We start from the raw sequence: 21,426 nt of genomic DNA on the forward strand, positions 1-21,426 counted from the left end.
TGAAAAAGACAAGGATTTCGTGATTTTTCAGCGGACAATCCTCCATCTGCGTTATTATAATAATAGACCCCGGCACTGTGGAAATCAGCAGCCTGCCCTCACCCCAGCTTCAGCGCTAGCCCCTGTTAGCCTGCGAGCTAAGCAGTCTTAAAATCGCACCATCGCAGCAGTTGTAGTTCGCACCATCCAGTTATTGCCCTTCAGAAAAGTGGAGTCAAGCGTCCTCGTAGGCTGTGGATTTACACCAGATCTGCATGTCAAATATTTGAGCATTGACAGCGGGTTTTGCAGTGAACAAAAAGGCACGATTCTGCACCCATCTTATCCAACCGCGCGCTAAAGGCTTGTTACTCGAGAGGGAATTGATTGATTTTTGAGACCAGTGCGCGCCCCTTGTCCACCGGGCTTCAGCTCATGCGGTGATGACTTTAGACTCCATGATGGCTTGTTGCCTGAGCGAGGAGGCGAAGGAGTCCAAACGAATCAACGCAGAGATCGAGAAACAGCTGCGACGGGACAAGAGGGACGCAAGACGGGAACTCAAGCTCCTGCTCCTGGGTAAGACTGCACTCTGTTTTGATCTTGCACCGTTACAAACCTCTAACTGGATTTTGTAGTGGATGTGGCTTGATTGCATGCAAAACACTCGCCACAATTTGCATTCTTGTGGTCACTATTGACTCAGTTTGGTCGTGTAATATGCAAATATGTCGGGCCATTCATAAGATACTTTCATTCATGCTGCAGTGTAGACGCGTGGTAATTGGAACCCAAAATAGAATCTAGATTTAGCCAGCCTTGACTATATATATAATACATTTAACTTATTGATTTTGTCTGTCATTATATAATATTGAAGTCTGAAAACGGAGATAATGATGAGAGGAAAGGGAAGAGTTACTTAATCCAGCAGCATCTAGTTTTGGTTTGACATAAAACGTTCATATAATTTGAATTTGGAGACTTATTACTTACTTGCGTTTTCCCCTTTGGCCCCCAGTGGGTTATAGGTCATGTATCAGGCTCCTCCACTTTCTTCTGTCCTGGGCTGCTGTTTCTATTTGGCCCCATGAGTTCCCGGCTGCTTTGGTCTCCGCCTTTATGGTTCTTCATGTTATTATGGGTCTCCCCCAATATTGCGATCTCTGCAGGTTTTGGAACATTTATAGTTCATTATTTGTATTGGCCTGGTGCTTTTGAATCGAGCACATTTCTAGAATAGATGTTGATGCCTTTTGGTTTTTGAAATTCAAACCTTGTCAATCAGATAACCTTCTTAATTGATTGTCTAAAGACCAATTAGTTGACCAAAAAAGGATCGTGGCAAAAGCTGTCAAAATGTAAAGTATTTCCATGTATCTGACTCAAACTATAACTGCACAGGGATTCATGCAAAAATAACCAAATAAACTTAAAGGTATTATTGACAATTTATGGACATTTTAGGCAAATACCAATAAAGCTTTGGCCTATAACCGATATTTGGCTGACATTTTCTATACATTGTTTGGTTATTTTAAACAATTACATTTTTAACAAAAATATTGCTGTAAACAAATTTCTATTCTAGAATAAGGATCAAAACAGTTTTAAAACATTGAGTTGGAACAACCATCCTTTATTCAGCACTGTTTTTAGCTGTAGGTGATGGTATAATTATTCTTAGAGTAAAATTAGCCTGTACACTCTTCCATTCTACAAATTTTCAGTTTTATTTCTATGATTAATGATGTATCAGACTAAAGTGTCTGAACCTCTCCAGTCCATGTGTCATCATCGTATTGCTCTGCCTCCTCCTGTAACAGCAGAAGTCTCCAGTCCTTCCCAGAATGTTTGTCTGATCAAACCCAGTCTCTTCTCTTCTTCCTAAAAACACTCACGCTGAAGTTATTTGGAGTGAACATGTATCAATTGAGTGTTTAAGAGGAAAACTAGTCTGAAATGAAAACATTGCAAGTGAAAGAAAGTGAATGACAAGTTTTGTCTAAAACTTTTCTAGAGCTTTTAAAAGTCGCCAACTTTGCCTCAGAATAAAGACCAGGTTAAAGTTTACGCTCCGTTCTGTTGGAGGCTTTCTGCTGCTAAATTCAGTTTATGGAGATGTTTTCTTTTTTTGCCTGTGTCCACAAAAGGACTGCAGAGTTAACTCTTTCAGTACTAAGGTATAACATTGATGGACTGCTATAAGGTGCATAATATGGCTGATCCTTATTTCTCAATGATGGCCAATACTGATACTGGGCCAGTTACACCGGTGCGTTCCTAGTAACAATGTATTTATATGTTCGAGCTATACTAGTGAGATTAAACTGACTCATTCAAAACATTTCAGTTAAGTCGCACCATATCGTCTCCTTTTAAAATGTTTGTTCAACTAAAATATAATTAACAGAATAATCAGTTTCAGCTTGTTTGTTTGAGTTGGGAACATTAACCATATCAGGAGAGCTGTGTTGTACCAGGTTGTAGCTCAAGTGCTAATTTCCACCCGTAGTCCCTGTTATTAAGTCCCACTGAGGGGAGGAGCCTATTGTACATGCTTTTAGTGGTAGGGGAAACTTGAAAAGCCGGAGGAAACCTACAAAGACACAGGGAGAACATGCAAACCAGATCTGCTTGCTGTGAGCACTAACTGCTGCACAGGTTGTGGTCGTGTATGGCACACTTTATGTGGGTCTTCACTCGGTCTATCTTGTGGTGTAGTTACTTTGTTGGTTACTACTGTAATCCAGTAGAATCTATGCTACTATTGGTTGTGTAGTTTGCTTTTTAATGCCTCTGGAGCAAATCAGAAGATGAAGAAGGCCCAGTTCCTGCTGTTGCTAATGAAAGTCAAAAGTAATTTAATGTGTGAGTCTTTATTGGAGGAAGCTCCTTTAGTAACATCTGCTTGTGAGCTGGAATTAATTGAATTTGTATGGTTTGTGCTGAATAAAGTTTTGGCTCAGTCAAAATCCCTGTAAATGTCTGTTTCAACTTTGAAGACCACAAAGTGCTTTGGCATATATCTGACTGGGATGCCACCCTCGTCACTTGGGTTTTGGATTGGCTGGTGTAGATATGTGTCAATGTTGTTTTGAAAATATGAAAAAAGATCATCAAGTATATAATTTTTGTTAATACAAAATGCTGCCGCAGATTAAAGACTTTCTTTTTTAAATAAAAACATAGGTCACAGAGTTGTGAGTTCGGTTCCCACTTAAGGCCCCATACAGTTTTTCCCCCTGATATTAGTACTTTAACCATACCTGGTTCTTGACACCGGTTCCTGAACGGTTCGTTTCGTGCCAGTATTATTATTATTTGAATCTATATTAATGGCAGATATTGTGCAATGAATAGTTTTCAAGAATATTATACAGTGCTTACTTTTTCTGCATCAAAATATATATTTATATTATTTACATTCATATTTCTACTCTACAAAAAATTATGTAAATGTACTTAATACGGTGCTGACTATCCTCATCAATGAGGTTATACCTAGCTTTAAAAACTGTTTCCCGCAGAAACAAATGGCAAAATGGAGATAAATGGAATAAATTGTATTTTTTTTCATTAATTTTCTACCACTTCCTGTTAGGGGTCACGGGTGACTGAAGCCTATCCCAGTGACTTTGAGCCAGGTGAACAGGGGCCAGCTCATTGCAGGGCATTTTATTTATTAATTAATTAACCTTTTTCAGCCAGGCAAGAACCCATTGAGATCAAGACCTCTTTTTCAAGGGTGACCTGGGGCAAAGGGAAAAATATGATGGCACACAAATCATAAAAACATTAACACAATTAACATAGTTCTACATGTTCCCAAACAATGTGTTTAATCTTGCCAATAAACAGAAGACCAAGAACCAGCCGGTCCAGAGTTGCAATGGCTTGTTTCGTGTTGTGCTTGATGTAAAAATCACCATCCAGAAACCGTCCAAGCCAAACCTATAGAATAGAATAGAATAGAATAGAATCTAATGTCTAATTGTGTGGCCTGTTTTTGCGAGATTAGGGTTTTCAAAAGTATCAAATCAGATAATTGATTCTAAAACTAGTATCAAAACTAGATATGATTTGAGCAAGTATTGATACCAAAAGTCTTTTCAGGGGCCAATACGAGGCAGATGTATAAGGAAGTTGGAGGTGCCTATTGCAGCTTTAACTGCATATATGTTTAGTAATATAAAATAAATAGTTTATATAAATAGATTTTTTTTTGGTCCCAAAGGCTTTATTAGACAGGAAAGGTAATGTGAAATGGGGGATGAGAGAGAAGGGGACACATGCAGTAACTTGTCGGAGTTGAACACATTTTACATTGGATTTATTAAGGCAACATTTATTGTTATTTTGCCTCTTAACAGTGAATTTTAGGGTAAAAGCCTGAAAGTATGTTTGCACAACATTCCTTTTGATAGTCTTAAACTATTGAAGAGAATTTACGAGGGCATAATTAATGCATGCGCATCACAGTAATTGATATGCGTACATTTTGACCATTTAGGCTACCAAACGGTTCTTTTAATGACTCATTTACATGTCGATGTCAGTCCGGTAAACACAGATACCTCCATAATCACTTTACAGATGCCAGTGAAGGAACAGAGGCAATCTTTACTATGTTATAACCAAAGCATGAAAATGGACACATTTACAACACTCACTGCTCAGATCCCAACTGTTCACAAGTAAGAATTATTTTAATCCTGACTTTAAACGATTGTCCATAGTGAATGTAATCGAGCATGATGTTGACAACACGCAATAGCAGAGTGTGTGTGTGTGTGTGTGTGTGTGTTAGCGTTAGCTAACAAGAACCGCAATATTGTAGTACTGCATATTATCACTTAAACCACAACTAGGCTCAAGTGACCGTGGTAACTGAATTTTACTGACGTTTGGCTCAAGTTTCGAGCAGATGGGAGTTGTGGGTGCAAACTTTCGATCCCCTGGCTTTAAATTAATCTTGTCAATGAGTCAATGCACAACACAGACGTAACGGGGCAGGTGAGCGCGACTAAGCATTCTGCACAAACGACACAATGTTTTAACTAGGGGTGCACCGATATACTGGCCGATATTCATGTCACTGAGTAATATCAGTTTCAACCCAAAATTGTAGAGCACAAATCGTACACAAGGGAATTCAAAGTGCTTCACACAACAGGAAAAATGCATTGAAATACAGAAATCACAAAACATCCCGTAAACACGCCAGATTGTTGCCACAGGCTTACAGTATATCTAGCCATTGTCCCGCATTCGCTCACAACACACTCATCCATATTCCAGCATTTTATTGTACATGTTTTTTGTGGGTTTTTTTGGTAAGAGGTGTACACTGAGCGAGAGGTGGAGTGGAGGCACCGGACGCAGCTTACATATGCACAAAGCAGACGGTGGTCAACACTGTTTAAACGTTTCCAATAAGAAATCAGGTCAGCCATTTCACAAGATTACTGTAAAGAACGCAAAAACACTTCATGCATTATGTAAGCTCACCCGTGGAATCTGATAATCACAGCTGAAATACAGTTCACATGTGATGAAAGGTGTGGATCGATTTTGTTTGAGAGTTAAGTTTTGACGTTGCTCTTCTGCAGTGCAGTGCAGCGCAGAGAAGGGCCCCTGCTGCCAAAGTCCTGTTCCTGCACATAAAACACCTATTCTCAAAACTGTTCTCAAAAATAGCCACAGACAATTGAGTGGATGTTCGATTACATGCATACACCCCGATGGGTGGTTGGACTGTGACATTTTTAACTACAGCCCTGCATAACAGTTACTAACGCACTGGCCCTCAGTGAGCAGTGTCCGGCGGTGGGAAGGAGGCATGCATTAGCGGCCCAATATGGATTTCTGGGGGCAATATAACCACGATAGAACCGATATATTTAGTGATTTAAAAATAAATTATTAAAAGGCAGCTGATTTATATAGGGATTAAGTTAAGCTCTACTTGTTTTTAATTAATGAATTAAGCTTTAGTTTAATTTATTGCCTAGATCACAAATGGCCAATAAATTATATTTTTAATACATTTATCAAGTTAAAGCTAAAAATATGCTGAACATAATGTAAAATGCATATAAAAATGTAATTGCTTTATATAGCGTAATAATAGTTGTTTGTGGACACTCTTTCACAAATCTGCAGCATGTGAAACATTTCTGAGTTAAATCAATCTCTTTTTATAGCATATTTTAGTGGCGTGACTTTTCCCTCATTCTCCTCCTAAGCGAGCGGAGTTCCCGTCACAACGGAAGTGCCATCACAACCAAAGTGCTGATCCTGGGCAAAGGCAGCCAAAAGTGGGCGTGGTGGAATAAGGCCAATAGATGTTCAGACATTGATCCTTATTTATGAGATAGACTTAAAGAAATGATTAGTTATGTTATTTCCAATAACTAAATTAATGCACCCATATGTCCTCACATCATTATCAACATGATTTTAAAATATATATATGTATATGTTGTGATGATGATAAAACTTCACCAAAATGTTTTTTGTCTGCAGTATCTTATTTCTAGGTACAATGTTTTCTTGTTAAAAAGTTAACATGAGAATAAATACTGCATTTGTAATGTATTTAGCCTTTGTGTTTTTTTAAGGATATTTGTCCGATGGGCTTTATTAGACAGGAGAGTGTAGCTTGAAATGGGGATGACATTAGAGCAGGGGAGGGCCAACATGTGGCCCGTTTGTCTTTATAATTCGGCCTGCCAAACATGCCAAGTAATATTTAAAAAAATACATATATGTTTTTATTTATTTTTTGCCCTCAGGCATCTGTCTGCACTTGTATCCTTAATAAATATGATGTGAAATGAATTAAAGAATAGATTATTTGATATTTAATTTTTGTGATTTTTTTTTTTTTCCCCACACCAATGATCGCGGGCCGGCCCTCCGTTACTTGCCTGGATTCGAATGTGGCCCTCGGACGAAAATAACTTCCCACCCCGGCACTAGAGTGTCACATGGAGTGCACGTGTGTTATCCACTCGCCCAAGCGGACACATTAAGTATTTAGTTTAATGTCTATTATATCATTATTGCAAATGTTCTTGCGTTTGTTGTCCAGGTCCGACACCATCTTGGTGGAAAAGGGGTACGGGTACAGATGGGGCTGGAACATGTTGATTCATGGACCTTTTAGCAGTTATGGGTTTTGGTAACCCTTCTTACCCACAGGAGCACGTCATCCACTAAGTACAGACCCAGCCCTCTTCACCCGTCTGCAAACTTAATGTTTTTATGTTTTTGTCTAAATTACAACAATTGAAATTAAAATCATTTTTCTTTTTTGCTTCAATTTTCAATTGAAAGTCAAATGAGCGAATGTCTCTCTGTGACTATGTACCTGAATGAGCTGTAAGAGATATTTACACAAATGTCTAATTTGAAATTGGAGTCCGTGTACAGTATCTCCACACACAACAGTCTTCATCTGTCTGTGTGCGCACTGCTCAAACAGGTTGCTAGTATCTGGGTTAATAAGTGTTTGCTTTTTCCAACACCCAAAGCGGTTTCTGGCATGAAATTTACCTAGGCCTTTTAAGACTTCTTATTCCAAGTCAGAGTGTAAGCCAGGCAGATGAGTCCTGTATTGGCCGTATTTATTTAGATTCCTGTTAGCTGCTGCCAGGGTAACTGCCTGCATGGTCGGGCTTTGTAAGAATAACAAAACTACAGACGCTGGAGACAAACGGCCCACACACAAGATTTTAAGAGAGCATGTTTGGGCAGTAGCATTACAGAGGGCAGCTCTCTTCTGCAGCTGAAGGAAGAGCTGGCAGATGCCCCTCTCCTTCCTCCCACCACTGAATGTCTAACAGCTCCAACTGACTCCGCGCCAAGAGTCCAATTCTAATCATCACCCACGTGACGTGAACTTTTTTCTCTAAAATATCCTGTTTAAAATTTCCCACAAACCTTTCAGCAGTCAATTGGTTATTACGGATTAGCCTTTTGGAAATTCTCAATATTTTTAGTGAGTGCACATCCCATCAAGGGATGTTATCCCTCTAATCTGAGTTTTCAATAATAATTATATATATATATATATATATATATATATATTATATAATTTTTTTTTTTTTCTAACTACATAGATAAATCCTTTTTTGTATAAAATACTGTTCTGAGCTTTCCCAAACTGAAGAGGAGGGATATAGTTTCACACGGACATGAAGGCAAGGCATCTAGGTGTCAGTGGCTGTGCTGTGTTTGCCTGCTGGCTCGGTTGCTTGAGCAAACTCATATTGACACGCCCAGAGTTTCGGCAGTTATGTGGTAGTCAGCCCTGTGTAAAACTGCCCACCGCCTCTGTCAGTGCCTGTTCAACTTGTTCATCCTCTGCATTTTGTAATGTAGGCTTCGTTCTGCGATTTATTAGATTTATTTATTTGAATTGGGACCATTTTAAATGGATGAAATTCCACGCAAATCGTAGTGAATCAAGTTTGTGAAGCGCTGCACTTGACTTTTATCTATTGTTGACGCGGCTCTTATGCCTCTTTTCACCTAATCTCCAAGTCAAATTTTAGCACCGCAATTATTTAGGAGAAATTTTACAAAATTCTTCATTATACTTGTCCACTAAATCTGTCCCAATTATATTGTGACAGCTGTAATCATAAATTGTAAAAGCAACAGTTTGACTTTTGCCAACACCAACATTAATTAATCATTTATACTTGTATGAAATGCTACAATTGTATTAAGCTAGATACACACTGCGGCGTCAAATTCGCGCCCGACGCACAAGTTGGACGCCTGTACATTTGAAGACAGACGCCTCGGACACGTGTCCGTAGAAATACACAACAGTAGACGCACGTCCAAGGCGTCAGCGCACATGCGCAGTGGAGGAGTTGTGCTGTGTTGCTTTTCTCGTGGTGTGAATGGAGTTTAATGGCGGACCATGGCTTTGGTTTATTAACTTTACAAAGTCCAAAAGCGTAGGCGATGGGCTCCGGGGCCCTTCTGGGACCCGCATATACTTCAGAGATGAGCAGAGTTTAGTCAATATCATTATTTGCTCCAAGAGCTGCGTCTTAAGGATTTCTTTTTTTTTATCTTGCGGGTTTGTTTTGAGTCGTCTTCCGGGTCGTGGAGCGTCATCTTTGATTGGCTGCTGCGCCGCGTCCAACGCAGAAAGTTGGACAAAGCTGAACATCGAGCCTCGGACTCGTCGGACGCGTGTCCAAAGTGTCCAGAGCATCCGACGCCCCCAACGCGCCGCGCTCGACGCCGAAAACGCAGGAATCGCGCCACAAAAATGCAGAAATCGCGCTGCGTTCGACGCATGTTTACATAGACTTTGAATGTAAACCGGACGCTTTGGACGCCCCGGTCTGTAACGGGCATTATACTGTAAAAAGTACTTTTGATTGCATCAAATATTTTTTATTTGATTGGATATGTTATCATGACTATATGCATTTTCATAGAATGAAAACATAAATGATCTCTGCTTCACAGTCCAAATGTTTGAGAAAGGAAGCAAAGTTCAAAAGGCTTTACTCTGGGTAATAGATTTCAGACATTTTGCATCTTCAGTATCCAAACCAAAAACACACGAGGAACATCCCGGGAATAAAGGCTTTCTTTCCCAACAGGGAAGTCCTCAACTCTGGCTTTGGTGGAGATAATTCTTATTGTCATTGTGATTTAAAAAGAGGAATCTAGTTTGACTACAACCTGAATCTTTTTCTACATGGTGACTGAAAGGTTCCCGAAAACCTGCCATGTTCTATTTTCATCTGTGAATGCTGTGTATCTGGAGCTCCTAATTTCAAAAACCTAAGTGCGCTTAAATCATATGGTCTATCAATGGTCAGATTGTTTATACTAAATAGCAGCTTATTTGTATTTTCTCCATTTAAACATGATTGTTGTTGACAATTACAGGTGGCGCATACCATAGACATAATTAGTAGACACTGCGTTTTAGAAGAACCAGTAGCCTTTGTTTCCTGTAACTACTGGCATAATAGCTGGCAAAAAAGGTTAAGTGAAAAATAATCGAGAGGGTTTTTGCTGGTACCAAACAATCAACCACATTTTCCTGAGGGCAAAGCCAAGTAGAAAATCGTTGATAAGTGTACAATCTTTTTTATTTTGGATGATGATCACTTGCATGTAAAACTGGCACCTGAAGTTAAACTGATAACTATAGCATGGTGACCACTAGATGTTATTGATGAGACTAGATGAAGAACTTAAACATACTAATCAAGTTGTTGCAACTATCTAGCAAGTATATTTTGTCTCTATTCACGACTCCGTCAAGATAGAAACTTTCATCTGTTTCATGGCATATTGTTTCATGTTCGAGGCAAAGTAAGAACTTCAACCAACACCTACCAGAAAAGTTGCAAGTCATTTCTGTGGCGAGGCAATCCCCCTCACAGCAAGGGCACATTTTTCATGTTTTTTTTAGTTCAATAACGACCCCTGAAGCAAAGAAGTAAATGTCTTTATTCAGTCTAGCTTTGGCTTACTTAAAACATCTACCTGCTTCGCTGCTATTGTAATTGTAAATACACTCTATGAAGACGTTCTCAAGCGGCATTTCTTTAGCTTTATCTTTGTAACAAACTTCCATCTTTGGACAAATTTTGTAAACGTTTCGTTTACAGATTTTTCTTGACCAATGAATCGAGTGCCGAATTATTTGTTAGTTGCAGTCCTACAAACGGGAGAAACTTTATTTGATTTGATATTATGCATTCAGAAAAGTCTAAACTCGAAAGTATTGAGTTAATTGCATTGCAAAGTACTGGCATTGAAGTATCGTAGTTCAGATGGTGAAGGTTTGTTAAATATAAGCTATATTTTTTGTCAAGGCCTTGTGCTTTAGGAAGCTGCTTTCTTTCCAGTGAGCACCAAAATGCATTTGGTACAATCGTCAACTGTGCCCATAACATCCTGTTTGCATTTATGACACACTATTATACAATTCCCTTCTATTATTTGTATCCCTCCTTGGGTAAACGGGCCCATTGAATTAACTGGTCTGTGTAGTAGTATTATTGCCTTTTATGTTGGACTATAGGCTTGCATTACCAATTTATTGGAATTGTGCAACAGGCATATGATATGCCAAATAAATTCCATATATATTCACTTTGTTGTATTGCTGTACTGTTATTTGCTTAAAGGCGTACAATGCAACTTTTGTGATTTGTCTCCATGGAGATGACTTTGCTTGGAATATTGCCCCGCATGTCATTAAACATATCATTTGATTTGAATTTAGCTATCTGAAAGTTTTTGAAAATGTTTTTGACTAATACGTAATCTTTATATTGAATGTTATTGGCTGTAGTCGACCAATGAAATTCTTGGTTGACTAAAGACATAATCGAATAAAAGGGGACGTGCTGCATGTAAAAATGATGTGCACTAGTGAACTGCATCTTCATAAATGAAAAGGCAGAAATCAACTGTCCAGTAACTCTTACAAACTCCAGTTAACCCGCCCACGCTTTCGTTCTTCTGCAGTTGTGCATATTAATCCTTACAATCTTATTAGTGGAGTTTGGTTGACTTAAGACATTGCCAACCGATTGGACTATAGCACTACAGCCACACTTGATGATGAGTTCCCACAGCGAGCAATGGTCAGAGCGAAGCATGGGAGCTGACGCTTGTGTGTCTGCAGGGACTGACTTTCAGCTGCTGTTTTCTGCCATGTTTTCATGAGTCAATTGCTCAGGTTGCCATGGAAACAAGCATTACCCTCCAGAGTCGCTTCAGTCAATGTACAGTGGCTTCTGCTGGGTTTTCCAGTTAGGCAAGGGAACAATGGGATCTGTTGATTTGAGCTAATCATGCCTGCAAGACATGACTCTGCAGTGAGGCTGTCAAATTGAAATGCAAATGAATGATGTACACTTCATTAGGCATAAAACCTTTTATTTCTGTTCATGAGATGCGTTTTACAGCCCTTTTTGGCTCTGCAGTCAGTTAACCCTACTCTGCTCTGCCTTTACTAGAGTTATTTATGTCTGGAGGGGAAACTCTAATGTGGCCTGACCTGCTCTACACAGTCAAAGATCTTGTCAGTGAGCTTCTCTTAGTATTTGGAGTTAAAACTGTCATGAAGACAGAAGTTATTGCCAACAGTTGTTTCTTTCCAAATTGTCGCTTGTAACTGCCTGTTGCTGACTCGTGTTGATTAAAAAGATGCCTGTAAAGTACTGTCCTCACCCTTAACCTGTTTTATAGTCCAGAGTACATCAAACGCTGTGTAAGTATTTAGCCCGTACACTGCTGTTAAAGCTCTTCTAACGCAGACTTGAGGAATCACCGGGATGTTTTTTTTGTAGTAATGAAATAATCGTGATATAATGTGGGGCTTTGTGTACGTTTTAAAAAAGGCAAGGCAAGTTTATTTGTAGAGCACAAGGCAATTCAAAGTGCTTCACACAACAGGGAAAAAAAAGCATAAAAATCATTAAAGCATTAAAAAGACATGAGTGAAATCACAAAACGTTTTCCTTTCAGTCATATGCACAGCTAAATAAAGCACGGGTTGAAAATATGCAATGTTGCATGTTATGTTATGCATCTACAGAGTTTACTTTTATTTTTTGTATTTGTTTTGTTGTAAAGATTGATTAAAAATGGTTATTTATGATGAGTGCGTCGTTATTGTTTTCAGGTACAGGCGAGAGCGGCAAGAGTACTTTCATCAAGCAGATGAGAATAATCCATGGATCTGGCTACACAGACGAGGATAAGAAGGGCTTCACCAAGCTGGTTTACCAGAATATCTTCACCTCCATGCAGGCCATGATCCGGGCCACCGAGACACTAAAGATACCCTTCAAGTATGAACAGAACAAGGTGTGTACTGCCTTTTGGTTGTTTCCCTTCTGTCTCTTCAGTTGTTCTGATTTGATGTGATGTTTCTTGCTCCCAGAATAACGCTCTGGTTGTGCGGGAGGTTGACGTAGAGAAGGTGTCATCCTTTGATCAGCCATACGTTGGGGCAATAAAGATGTTGTGGACAGACCCTGGCATCCAGGAGGCATACGACCGCAGGCGAGAGTACCAGCTCTCTGACTCCACCAAATAGTAAGTGTGCTACCTGTGCATGTAGACCGTATAAAAGAAGGAAGCATTCATAGAAGGTAGGTCGATTGCTAGAATTTATTTGTGGATGTCTTTTACCTTTTGAATCTGTACTGATAAAACTAAAACATGAATGTATGAATAGATCCAAATGGTAGTTTTTATCGTTTTGATTGGACATTAGCATTGCTTGCTCGTAGCCTTGTGGCTAGTCATTTTCCTTTTGTGTACCTGTGTCATATATTGCTCCCCTCCACAGCTACCTTACTGATTTAGAACGAATAGCCACACCAGGCTTCGTGCCTACTCAGCAGGATGTGCTGCGGGTTCGAGTCCCTACAACCGGCATCATTGAGTACCCTTTTGACCTGGAGAATATTATCTTCAGGTACTTGTGTTAAATGCTGCCCATGCCAGTGGCTAAGTAGCTGCATGACAGTTGGTCAGCCAGTGGATGATGTTTCTATCTCAGTCCACTCCGCTTCTCAGCAGGGCTAGATACTCTAACACATCTCTGATGGTACGCTCTCATAATCCAGAATAACATTTTAATACAATATGAAAGTTCTTGTAGTGTTAATATAAATATATATTAATTACACATTCATTCATTCACACACACACACACACACATACCCCTGAAGAATGTTGTAATGGTGTCTGAGAGCCCCCCATCAGTGATGCCGTTTCTGAAAAGGTGATGGTACATAACTGTTGGCCAATCTACCCCATATGCTCTGCATCTGGACTGACCACTTGCTTTTGTTGCCGGTGTTCTGTATCTGCTGGTTTGCTTCACTCTCTCTGTCCTCCCTCTTTTGTCCTTTCTACCTCCAGCTATCTAAGTGATCTGGATCGCATTGCTGAGCCGTTCTATCTACCAACCCAACAGGATGTGCTTAGAGTTCGAATCCCAACCACAGGGATTATAGAATACCCTTTCGACTTGCAAAGCATCATTTTCAGGTAGAACTAGATTTATTTGTTTGTCTGACCCAGTCTTTATATTTGTTTGTTACCTGCTTTTGTTACCCACCCATCATTTGTTATATTGTTCACTGTATGAAATCTGTGAGGTCATTACCAAATTTGCTGCTTAAACCAGAACTGCATGTAAATAATCTTGTAAAATTGAATAGCATTTTAAAGTACACAGGTACCGTACACTGGATTGCACTCAGCATAAGGACTCCAAAGCTCCTCTTTAACTTTAGGTCATTTGTAAACAATCACACCCACTTTTCCCACCCAAAGGTGAGATCACCCAGGCTTTTCTCTCACTCTGGAAAAGAGAGAAAACTACAGATGGAAGCAGGGAATAGGAGTGATTACAGAAGTGTGCAAATCGATAGGAAACCATCATGTCGGCTCCCTCCTACACCCAGCTAGGCTAGAAATAACTCTGCTTGCGATGAGATGGTTTTGAAGAGGTTCCCAGCAGCGTCTGTAATTCTCAGATATAAGTACGATATGCTTATAATGGGGAAATTGGATTAAAAAACATTAAATAGGATAAAGAAATACTATTTTTACATGTAAAATGTACCAATTTAAAAAGGAGAAAAAGACACAAACCACTATCAAGTGTGTGTTGCCACTTCGGTGTTGCCTTTGGTTGAGTTATATCAACAAGGAAGCCATTCATAGACAAACATCTCGATCAGGTCAGCTTCCTTTTGCTTTTGAAGTTCCAGAAAATTGAATTCTACTTGGCTTATCCAGCACAGGCATCATCATGCTCCGCTAAGTAGGTCAGTTGTTGTTGCTAGAGGGAGAAAATTAGGCCATCTAATGTGACAGAGCTTTATTTGAAGTTGCATCTTTTGGAGGAGTTCATTTATCAATGCCCTCATCGTTTTTGGAACTCACTGGCTCACTCTATCATTAAAGTGTTGAATGATGTTGACTCAAAGTTACAACATTGTCTACTGTCTAATTGTCTACATTCCCTTTTAATCGTCATGCCTGTATGATCTCACCTGCATCTAATCTCTTGCATCTGCTTGTGGAAGTTGGGTCAAATCCTAGTGTTGTTTGCGCTCTGTCCTTTCTACACTGCAGTGGCATGGTTCATTCACTTTGTTGTATGTGGGACGCTTGGACAGCTGCTTTTACAGTCCACATACAACAACTGGGTCATTTGAGTTTCAACACTGGTTTATGAAAACACATACCAATAAGTGTTGATTTTCTTTATCCCTACATCCCGTTTCATGCCTACATCAGGATGGTGGATGTGGGAGGTCAGCGGTCAGAGCGGAGGAAGTGGATCCACTGCTTTGAGAATGTCACCTCCATCATGTTCCTCGTGGCGCTCAGCGAGTACGATCAGGTTCTCGTGGAATCGGACAATGAGGTGAGAACGTTTCTTCCATTTATTGAACCTCGTTGCATTTGACGTGGTTAAAAATCATCAATCTTTACGCACATGGTTTTGTGACGTCGTATCCTGTTAATCTAGGTTATTCATTTCCCTGCTCCCGTCTGTTCAGATAGATTGAGTGCTAATGAAAGTAATTTCCTCATCCCCTGCTCATTCTACTGTGCTCAGGCTTTTCTCTAGGGCCTTTTACACAGAGCTGCATGAGCTGTATCTGAAACATTAGTCAGAGCAGTAATGGGTATATTTTTATAGCAACATACAGTATACAGACTCATAATATGAATGGATTTACAGGTGAAGACTGCCATTTCTTCCCTCATTTTATTTTAATTTGCGTTTTCACTAGTTTAGCATTTGGGTGGGATCTGTATCATTACAAAGTTGATGCTTCATGGTGGCATTGCACAAATTGTGGTGCCATGTTGGTGTCTTCCAGGAGAATGTATATGTAAACTGCATTTGATCCTTTTAGTAAAATGCTATTTATATATATATATTTTTTTTAATCAAGTAAATGTCAGATCCTTTTTTAAAGCTAACCCTGTTTTCTGCCTCATTGTTTCAGAATCGTATGGAGGAGAGTAAAGCTTTGTTCAGGACCATCATCACATATCCCTGGTTTCAGAACTCCTCTGTCATCCTTTTCCTCAACAAGAAAGATCTACTAGAGGAGAAGATCATGTATTCTCACCTTGTTGATTACTTCCCGGAGTTTGATGGTGATTTTCATTTCCCCCCCATCTTTATTATTCAAATGACTGATTTAGTCATTTGAATGTTTAGTGACACCCGATGAATGCATATGAGTGCATATGAATGGCTCTTTATACCGCCAACCTCTTTGTTTGGGGCTGTCAAATGCTTTAAAATGTGTGATTGAGCCCCAAATTGACGCAGTAATTGTAAATCAACGTAAATTCATTACAGGGTCTCTTTTGACCTTTGAGGTCAAACGCGACACTAATGGAACTTTCACATTGCAACGTCAAAGCGTCAGATTTACATTAAAAGTATGTGTAGCATTTTTGGAGCTTGTTTTGAGCGCCCGAGCTAACGCATAATTCCTAAAGGAACATTCTTAAATAAGACTTATTTGTGTCCCTAGATTCGAGATAAACATGTTAAAATCAAATATTTACTTTTACTGATGACATTTGTAAAACATTAGACATGATGACAAAGTTGTTGACATTATAATTTGTTATATTGATTCTCAAGATGATTATCCAATCATCAAGCAGAATGAGCCTCACTCATTTGGGTTTCTTACTAAATCCAGTTGGTTTAAACCTAAAAAGCCTCTGATCTGAATGCTTACTGCCTAAAGCTCCTGCACCAATCCTGAATCAGTGCTAGTGCAGCCTCTGCAGCTCAGTGAGCCTGGAATTCTGGAGGTTCTGAGCTGAGCATGAGACATAGATCTGTGTTCGCTTCTGTACATGTTACAACTTTTGCATGCTCCAAGTCGGCTCTTCTATTTTCATCACCTTCTGTGACAGCGTCACAGCGCCATACTCAGGCCTGTAATATGTATTACAGGGAGTTCAGACATTTTGTCTGTGTAGATATTGCCTGAGAACAAGCAAAACGTATTTGTGTCCTTTTGTAGGAACAGATAAAGCAGGTTCAGGGTCTACTGAACCTCCTTTGTGAAACGGGGCTCATCTGGTCCATCCTGATGTGCTCTCAGTGGTGGATGTTTAAAAGTGGAGTCGAGGAGCAGAGCAGAGGCTCTGTGCTGCTGGACAAACCAGAAGTCACAATGGAGGGAGATAGTTTAATGCTGAGTGTTAATAATAGTCCTGTTTGAGCGATACTACTTTTAACATGGCCTAAATTTTCTCTGAACTACTGAACAGAACAAAAAGACACTGGTCTGTATGAAGCTTGCATAAGTCAACATAAAGAGCCAGTTACACCAACAAGCAACAATTGAGGGCCTTGTCTGCACTAAAGCGGTTTGATCATTTATGTACACAATTTAATACAATTTCTAGTCTTGAATTATAGCCAGATGATTGTAATGTTTTTTTTTATTAAAAAATGTGAAGGCATTAAACATCAAAAAGGTCATGCAAGTTAAGATTGTGAATAATCATGAGTGTCAATCTCTGAAATTCACCTTAATCTTTACTCTCCCTCCCGTTTATTCTGTAGGTCCTCAGAGGGATGCCCAAGCAGGCCGGGAGTTCATCCTGAAGATGTTTGTGGACTTGAACCCAGATAGTGACAAGATCATCTACTCCCATTTCACATGTGCTACTGACACCGAGAACATCCGGTTTGTCTTTGCAGCCGTCAAAGACACCATCTTGCAGCTCAATCTCAAAGAATATAACTTGGTTTGAAAGATAATGGGAACAAAAAAAAGAGAGAACAAGACCACTAAATGCAGTTTCTTTATTAACGTCGTCATCTGCTTGAAACTGGAGCAGAGACGCATTGGTCTCAAAAGGGCGGGTCTTCAGTTTTGTCTCTCTCCTGAGTTGTTGGATTGGCCACTTTTTAAACAACGGTTATGTGGTTTAATGAACTGCTTTTCTTGCACATAAATCTGTTCAGCTCTTAACACTTCCTCGTCCCAGATGAGGCTTAAACTTCAGTAAACACTAGTTATTTGGCCCTCCTGGAGTGTTTTGGATGGGTAAGGGGCCTCCTCTTGTTTAACTCTAAAAAGGGCTCACTTCCTTACTTTTCTAGCCACTCATGACTTACACTACAGCTACATCTCTAACCCCTTCTCATTGATTCATGTTTATTAGGATGGAAGCGTCTTCAGACCTCACAAGGGTTCGCTCCTGCATCTTTAGTTTAAAACATGAACCCTGAGCAAGTGTTCACTACTTCACAATCTGTTGAATGTAAATAATTGTCCATTCTTTTGGTGCAGTATAAGTCCTAAACGGAGTGCATTTTTTATATACCTAAAATTCCAATTCCACAGTAGTTTGAAGATCTGTTTTTTTATTCTATAAACTAAGAGCACGTACGAAAGAAGCGGGGGTCATAGAAGAGCCCTGTCTATACGTTTTATAAAAGTACCCACACTGACAAAGCAGGTCGAGGCTGACACAAACGTTACTTGATCTCACCTGTCCTGTTTTCTAACATTGCCAAAAATAAAAAAAAATCTGTAAATAACATTTCATTTGCCAGAATCCTGCTCAAGTGTTTTGCATACGTGCTGAATTCAGGCTTTTTATTGCCATAAGGAAGTGTTTTATTTTGTTATATGTTACTAACGGTTCGTATGGCATCTTTTGTCTGAATCACAACACGTATTAGTACTGTGATGTTCTCACTGATGGTAACTTTACTCTTCATGTGCAAAACGTGAATGATATAAACGGATACGTACAGTGCAATACCTAGTTCAAATTAAATACTTAAATACTTCTGCCAAGTTGAAAGCTGGTTGATCTCTAATAATCTCTGGATTGCCTTACTATCCGGACATTATTTTATAGTGTTATAGCAAGACAGTAAATCGTTTGTAATAGTATGTCTCTAATTTATCAATCAGATCTATGTATTGTTGATACAATAATTTAGATTTACAGCCCAAAGTTTTTCCAATCTAGAAACGGGAGGCAATTTTTATACTGCTGTAAATTGTCAAAACTATTTTAAGAACAATGGTTCTGTCTTTCTAATTATACTTCATATATTTAGTTGTTGCTGTTCTTTTCCAAATGCTTGATAATGAAAACGCCTGTTTTCATTTCAGGTATGTGCTTTATGCAAATAGGAAAAAATTTGACAAAAAAAAACTTGGTGGTTGAATATTTACTGTTTAAAGAAGGCTTGCATTTTTGTAATTTTAAAGACATGTGATAGCTGTTGGTACCAATCCCATATCGTGTCTCTTGCCTGACCGTTAAATATTCCATTAAGTTGAAAGATGATAGATTGCTATTTTTGTCTTCACAATGTAATTCAGGTAAGTTTCATAACGTTCATCAAAAGGGCTATTACTAGCAGAATGGAGTGAAAGAACTCTATGGGTACCATGGAGAAAACAAGGTGCAATTAATGAAGATGGTGGATTGAAATGTGTGTATGGTGTTGAGTTTAGGATGATGGCTGTAAATTCAGTGAGGGAGGAATGCAGCAGTCCAGATTTTATTAATCACATTCCTGAAACAAGTCTAGTGGCGGTCATTCTTCACTTTTGAACTTTGTGTTTGCCTTTTGACGAGGAGAATGGCTTAATTTAAATGTACAGATCTAAGATACTCTTAGTGTTCTAACGGCTTGTTAAACATTTTTGTACTGGTCTTGGATCAAGGCTGTAGTTTCTGGGGGTGAGTCCCCTTGGCTTTTGCACCAAACTTAGAAAGGCTCACTTGATTTAAATGTGGATGAAAGTTTTCCAACACAAAGTCAGAAGATTTGGATTTGTTTGTTGTACTGCTTACTCTTGATTGGACATGCGAGTGGTTTTAATATAATGGGTTCTAAAATCCCAGCTTGGTCACGTTTTTGAATTGTCTTATCTATACTTTTAGCAGAATCCAAACAAATAGTCAATATTTTATGACCTATCTTATCTAGAGAAGCAGACTAATGACATTTCCAACCATTGTTCTTTCCAAATGAAGCTGCCTCAATACTTGTGAGGATTTTAAAGTGAAGGTACTGGAAAGGCCAACACACTGTTAAAAGTGGTTGCAATGACTAGTAAATACATGATTATTGTTTACATTATTGCCATTCTCCATGCCTTGACTTGATTGGACTGTGTATTCTTTCCTTGGGTCAAAGGCACTGAAACTGCGCCACTAAAATGGGCCTGTGTTCCTGTGACTTAGTTGTCCATTCAAGTGCGCTCATCGGTACTCGGAGGTGTGTGTGCACGCGCGTTCGTGTGTAGATATGTACACTTTTGATGGCTAATGCTTATGCTTGATATCCATTCTGATTAGAGGGGTGGACTATACAGTGGTATTAAAGCTATCTTTGCATCTATTTGTGTGTAAGGTTGACACACCTTAATGTGTATTTAGGACCACTTAAAATGACTTTTTAAAAAGAGTTCAAATAAACTGTGTAGTGGTGTACAAAATAAAAGTAATGTATTTTTGTTGGATTTTCTTTCTTTTTTTACTTATACCAAATGTAAATTATGTACAATGAGTGTGCCAATCCCCTTTCTTTGTAAAGCCAGAATTAACAAGTGCCAATGTTATGAAAAATCAGAGGACTGGTGAATTTCATGGTCCAATTTTTAAAACAAACACTAGATGTATGATTAAGGACAATTTATTCTATATCAGATTAACAATGAACTGCTGTTTTTCTTGTCATTTTAATTGCATGTCTTTGTCAGGTTGGGACTGTTGTGGGTGGATTAGGTACTGTATTCTTGCAGCATCCTCATGAAGGGTCCTAATCGTTATTAATTTACAGTATTTTAGCCATATTTCTCTTTATGTATGTTTCATTTCAACCACTGTTGCCTGAACCTCATTCAACATGAAAATGATTTTCATAGCCTTCTCCTTTAAATGTTTTAAATTGGAATAAATATGTTCCTATACTCTTACTGTGTCAGTTTTATTACCGTTTTATCACCTGTGTAATATTTTGCCTCATTCATAGCAGCTTATTTTGTTTCATCCTTGCCATCGTTTTGAGCTGTTTTATGCTGCTAATTCAGTATTTACCAGCCGCCAAAATAAATTGAAAAGTAATGTACTAAAAAGGCGCCGCGCATGCGCACATCCTCTCAAAACGTCGCTCATAGCAGTCGGGACAGTGCGCAGCGTGTCCACAGGAGGCGCACTTGACCCGCATTTGCGCCACGTGTCCACAAGAGGCGCTGTTGACCGGCACTTGGAGCCGTGCGGCGGGGAGCGGGCACGAGCCGTGAGCGCTGCGTCTGTGGGGCGTTCACGCTCGTACGCGTCGCGCCTATCGCATTGCTCCAGAGTTTCTTGTCCATTGCTGAGAAATCCACTGTTTCT

General features: G+C 39.3%; 1 protein-coding gene across 2 annotated transcripts; it reads left to right on the plus strand.

Moving 5' to 3' along the window:
* Nucleotides 1-228: 228 nt before the first annotated feature.
* Nucleotides 229-21,005, plus strand: LOC140353999 (guanine nucleotide-binding protein subunit alpha-11). 2 transcript variants are annotated; one of them, XM_072438810.1, is made up of 7 exons: nt 229-558; nt 12,665-12,849; nt 12,926-13,080; nt 13,337-13,465; nt 15,304-15,433; nt 16,026-16,179; nt 17,618-21,005. In XM_072438810.1, the coding sequence occupies exons 1-7, from the start codon at nt 423-425 to the stop codon at nt 17,806-17,808; spliced, it is 1,080 nt and encodes a 359-aa protein (XP_072294911.1). In that variant the 5' UTR covers nt 229-422; the 3' UTR covers nt 17,809-21,005. The 2 variants fall into 2 exon arrangements, with proteins under 2 accessions (XP_072294911.1, XP_072294910.1); XM_072438809.1 differs by lacking the exon at nt 13,337-13,465 and adding an exon at nt 13,915-14,043 and having other exon boundaries at nt 238-558.
* The last annotated feature ends 421 nt before the right edge of the window (nt 21,006-21,426 follow it).

This window comes from Eucyclogobius newberryi, unplaced genomic scaffold, assembly GCF_026437365.1.
Source record: "Eucyclogobius newberryi isolate DKJ021-1_F unplaced genomic scaffold, fEucNew1.0.hap1 SCAF_9, whole genome shotgun sequence".
Taxonomy (NCBI): Eukaryota; Metazoa; Chordata; class Actinopteri; order Gobiiformes; family Gobiidae; genus Eucyclogobius; species Eucyclogobius newberryi.

What these genes read in the sequence shown, in the direction of transcription:
- LOC140353999 (XM_072438810.1), top strand. Translation starts at nt 423, where the DNA reads ATGACTTTAGACTCCATGATGGCTTGTTGCCTGAGCGAGGAGGCGAAG. An exon ending in CTGGAGAATATTATCTTCAG is followed by an intron (nt 13,466 to 15,303) that starts GTACTTGTGTTA and finishes TGCCTACATCAG; the next exon opens with GATGGTGGATGTGGGAGGTC. An exon ending in TCGTGGAATCGGACAATGAG is followed by an intron (nt 15,434 to 16,025) that starts GTGAGAACGTTT and finishes TCATTGTTTCAG; the next exon opens with AATCGTATGGAGGAGAGTAA.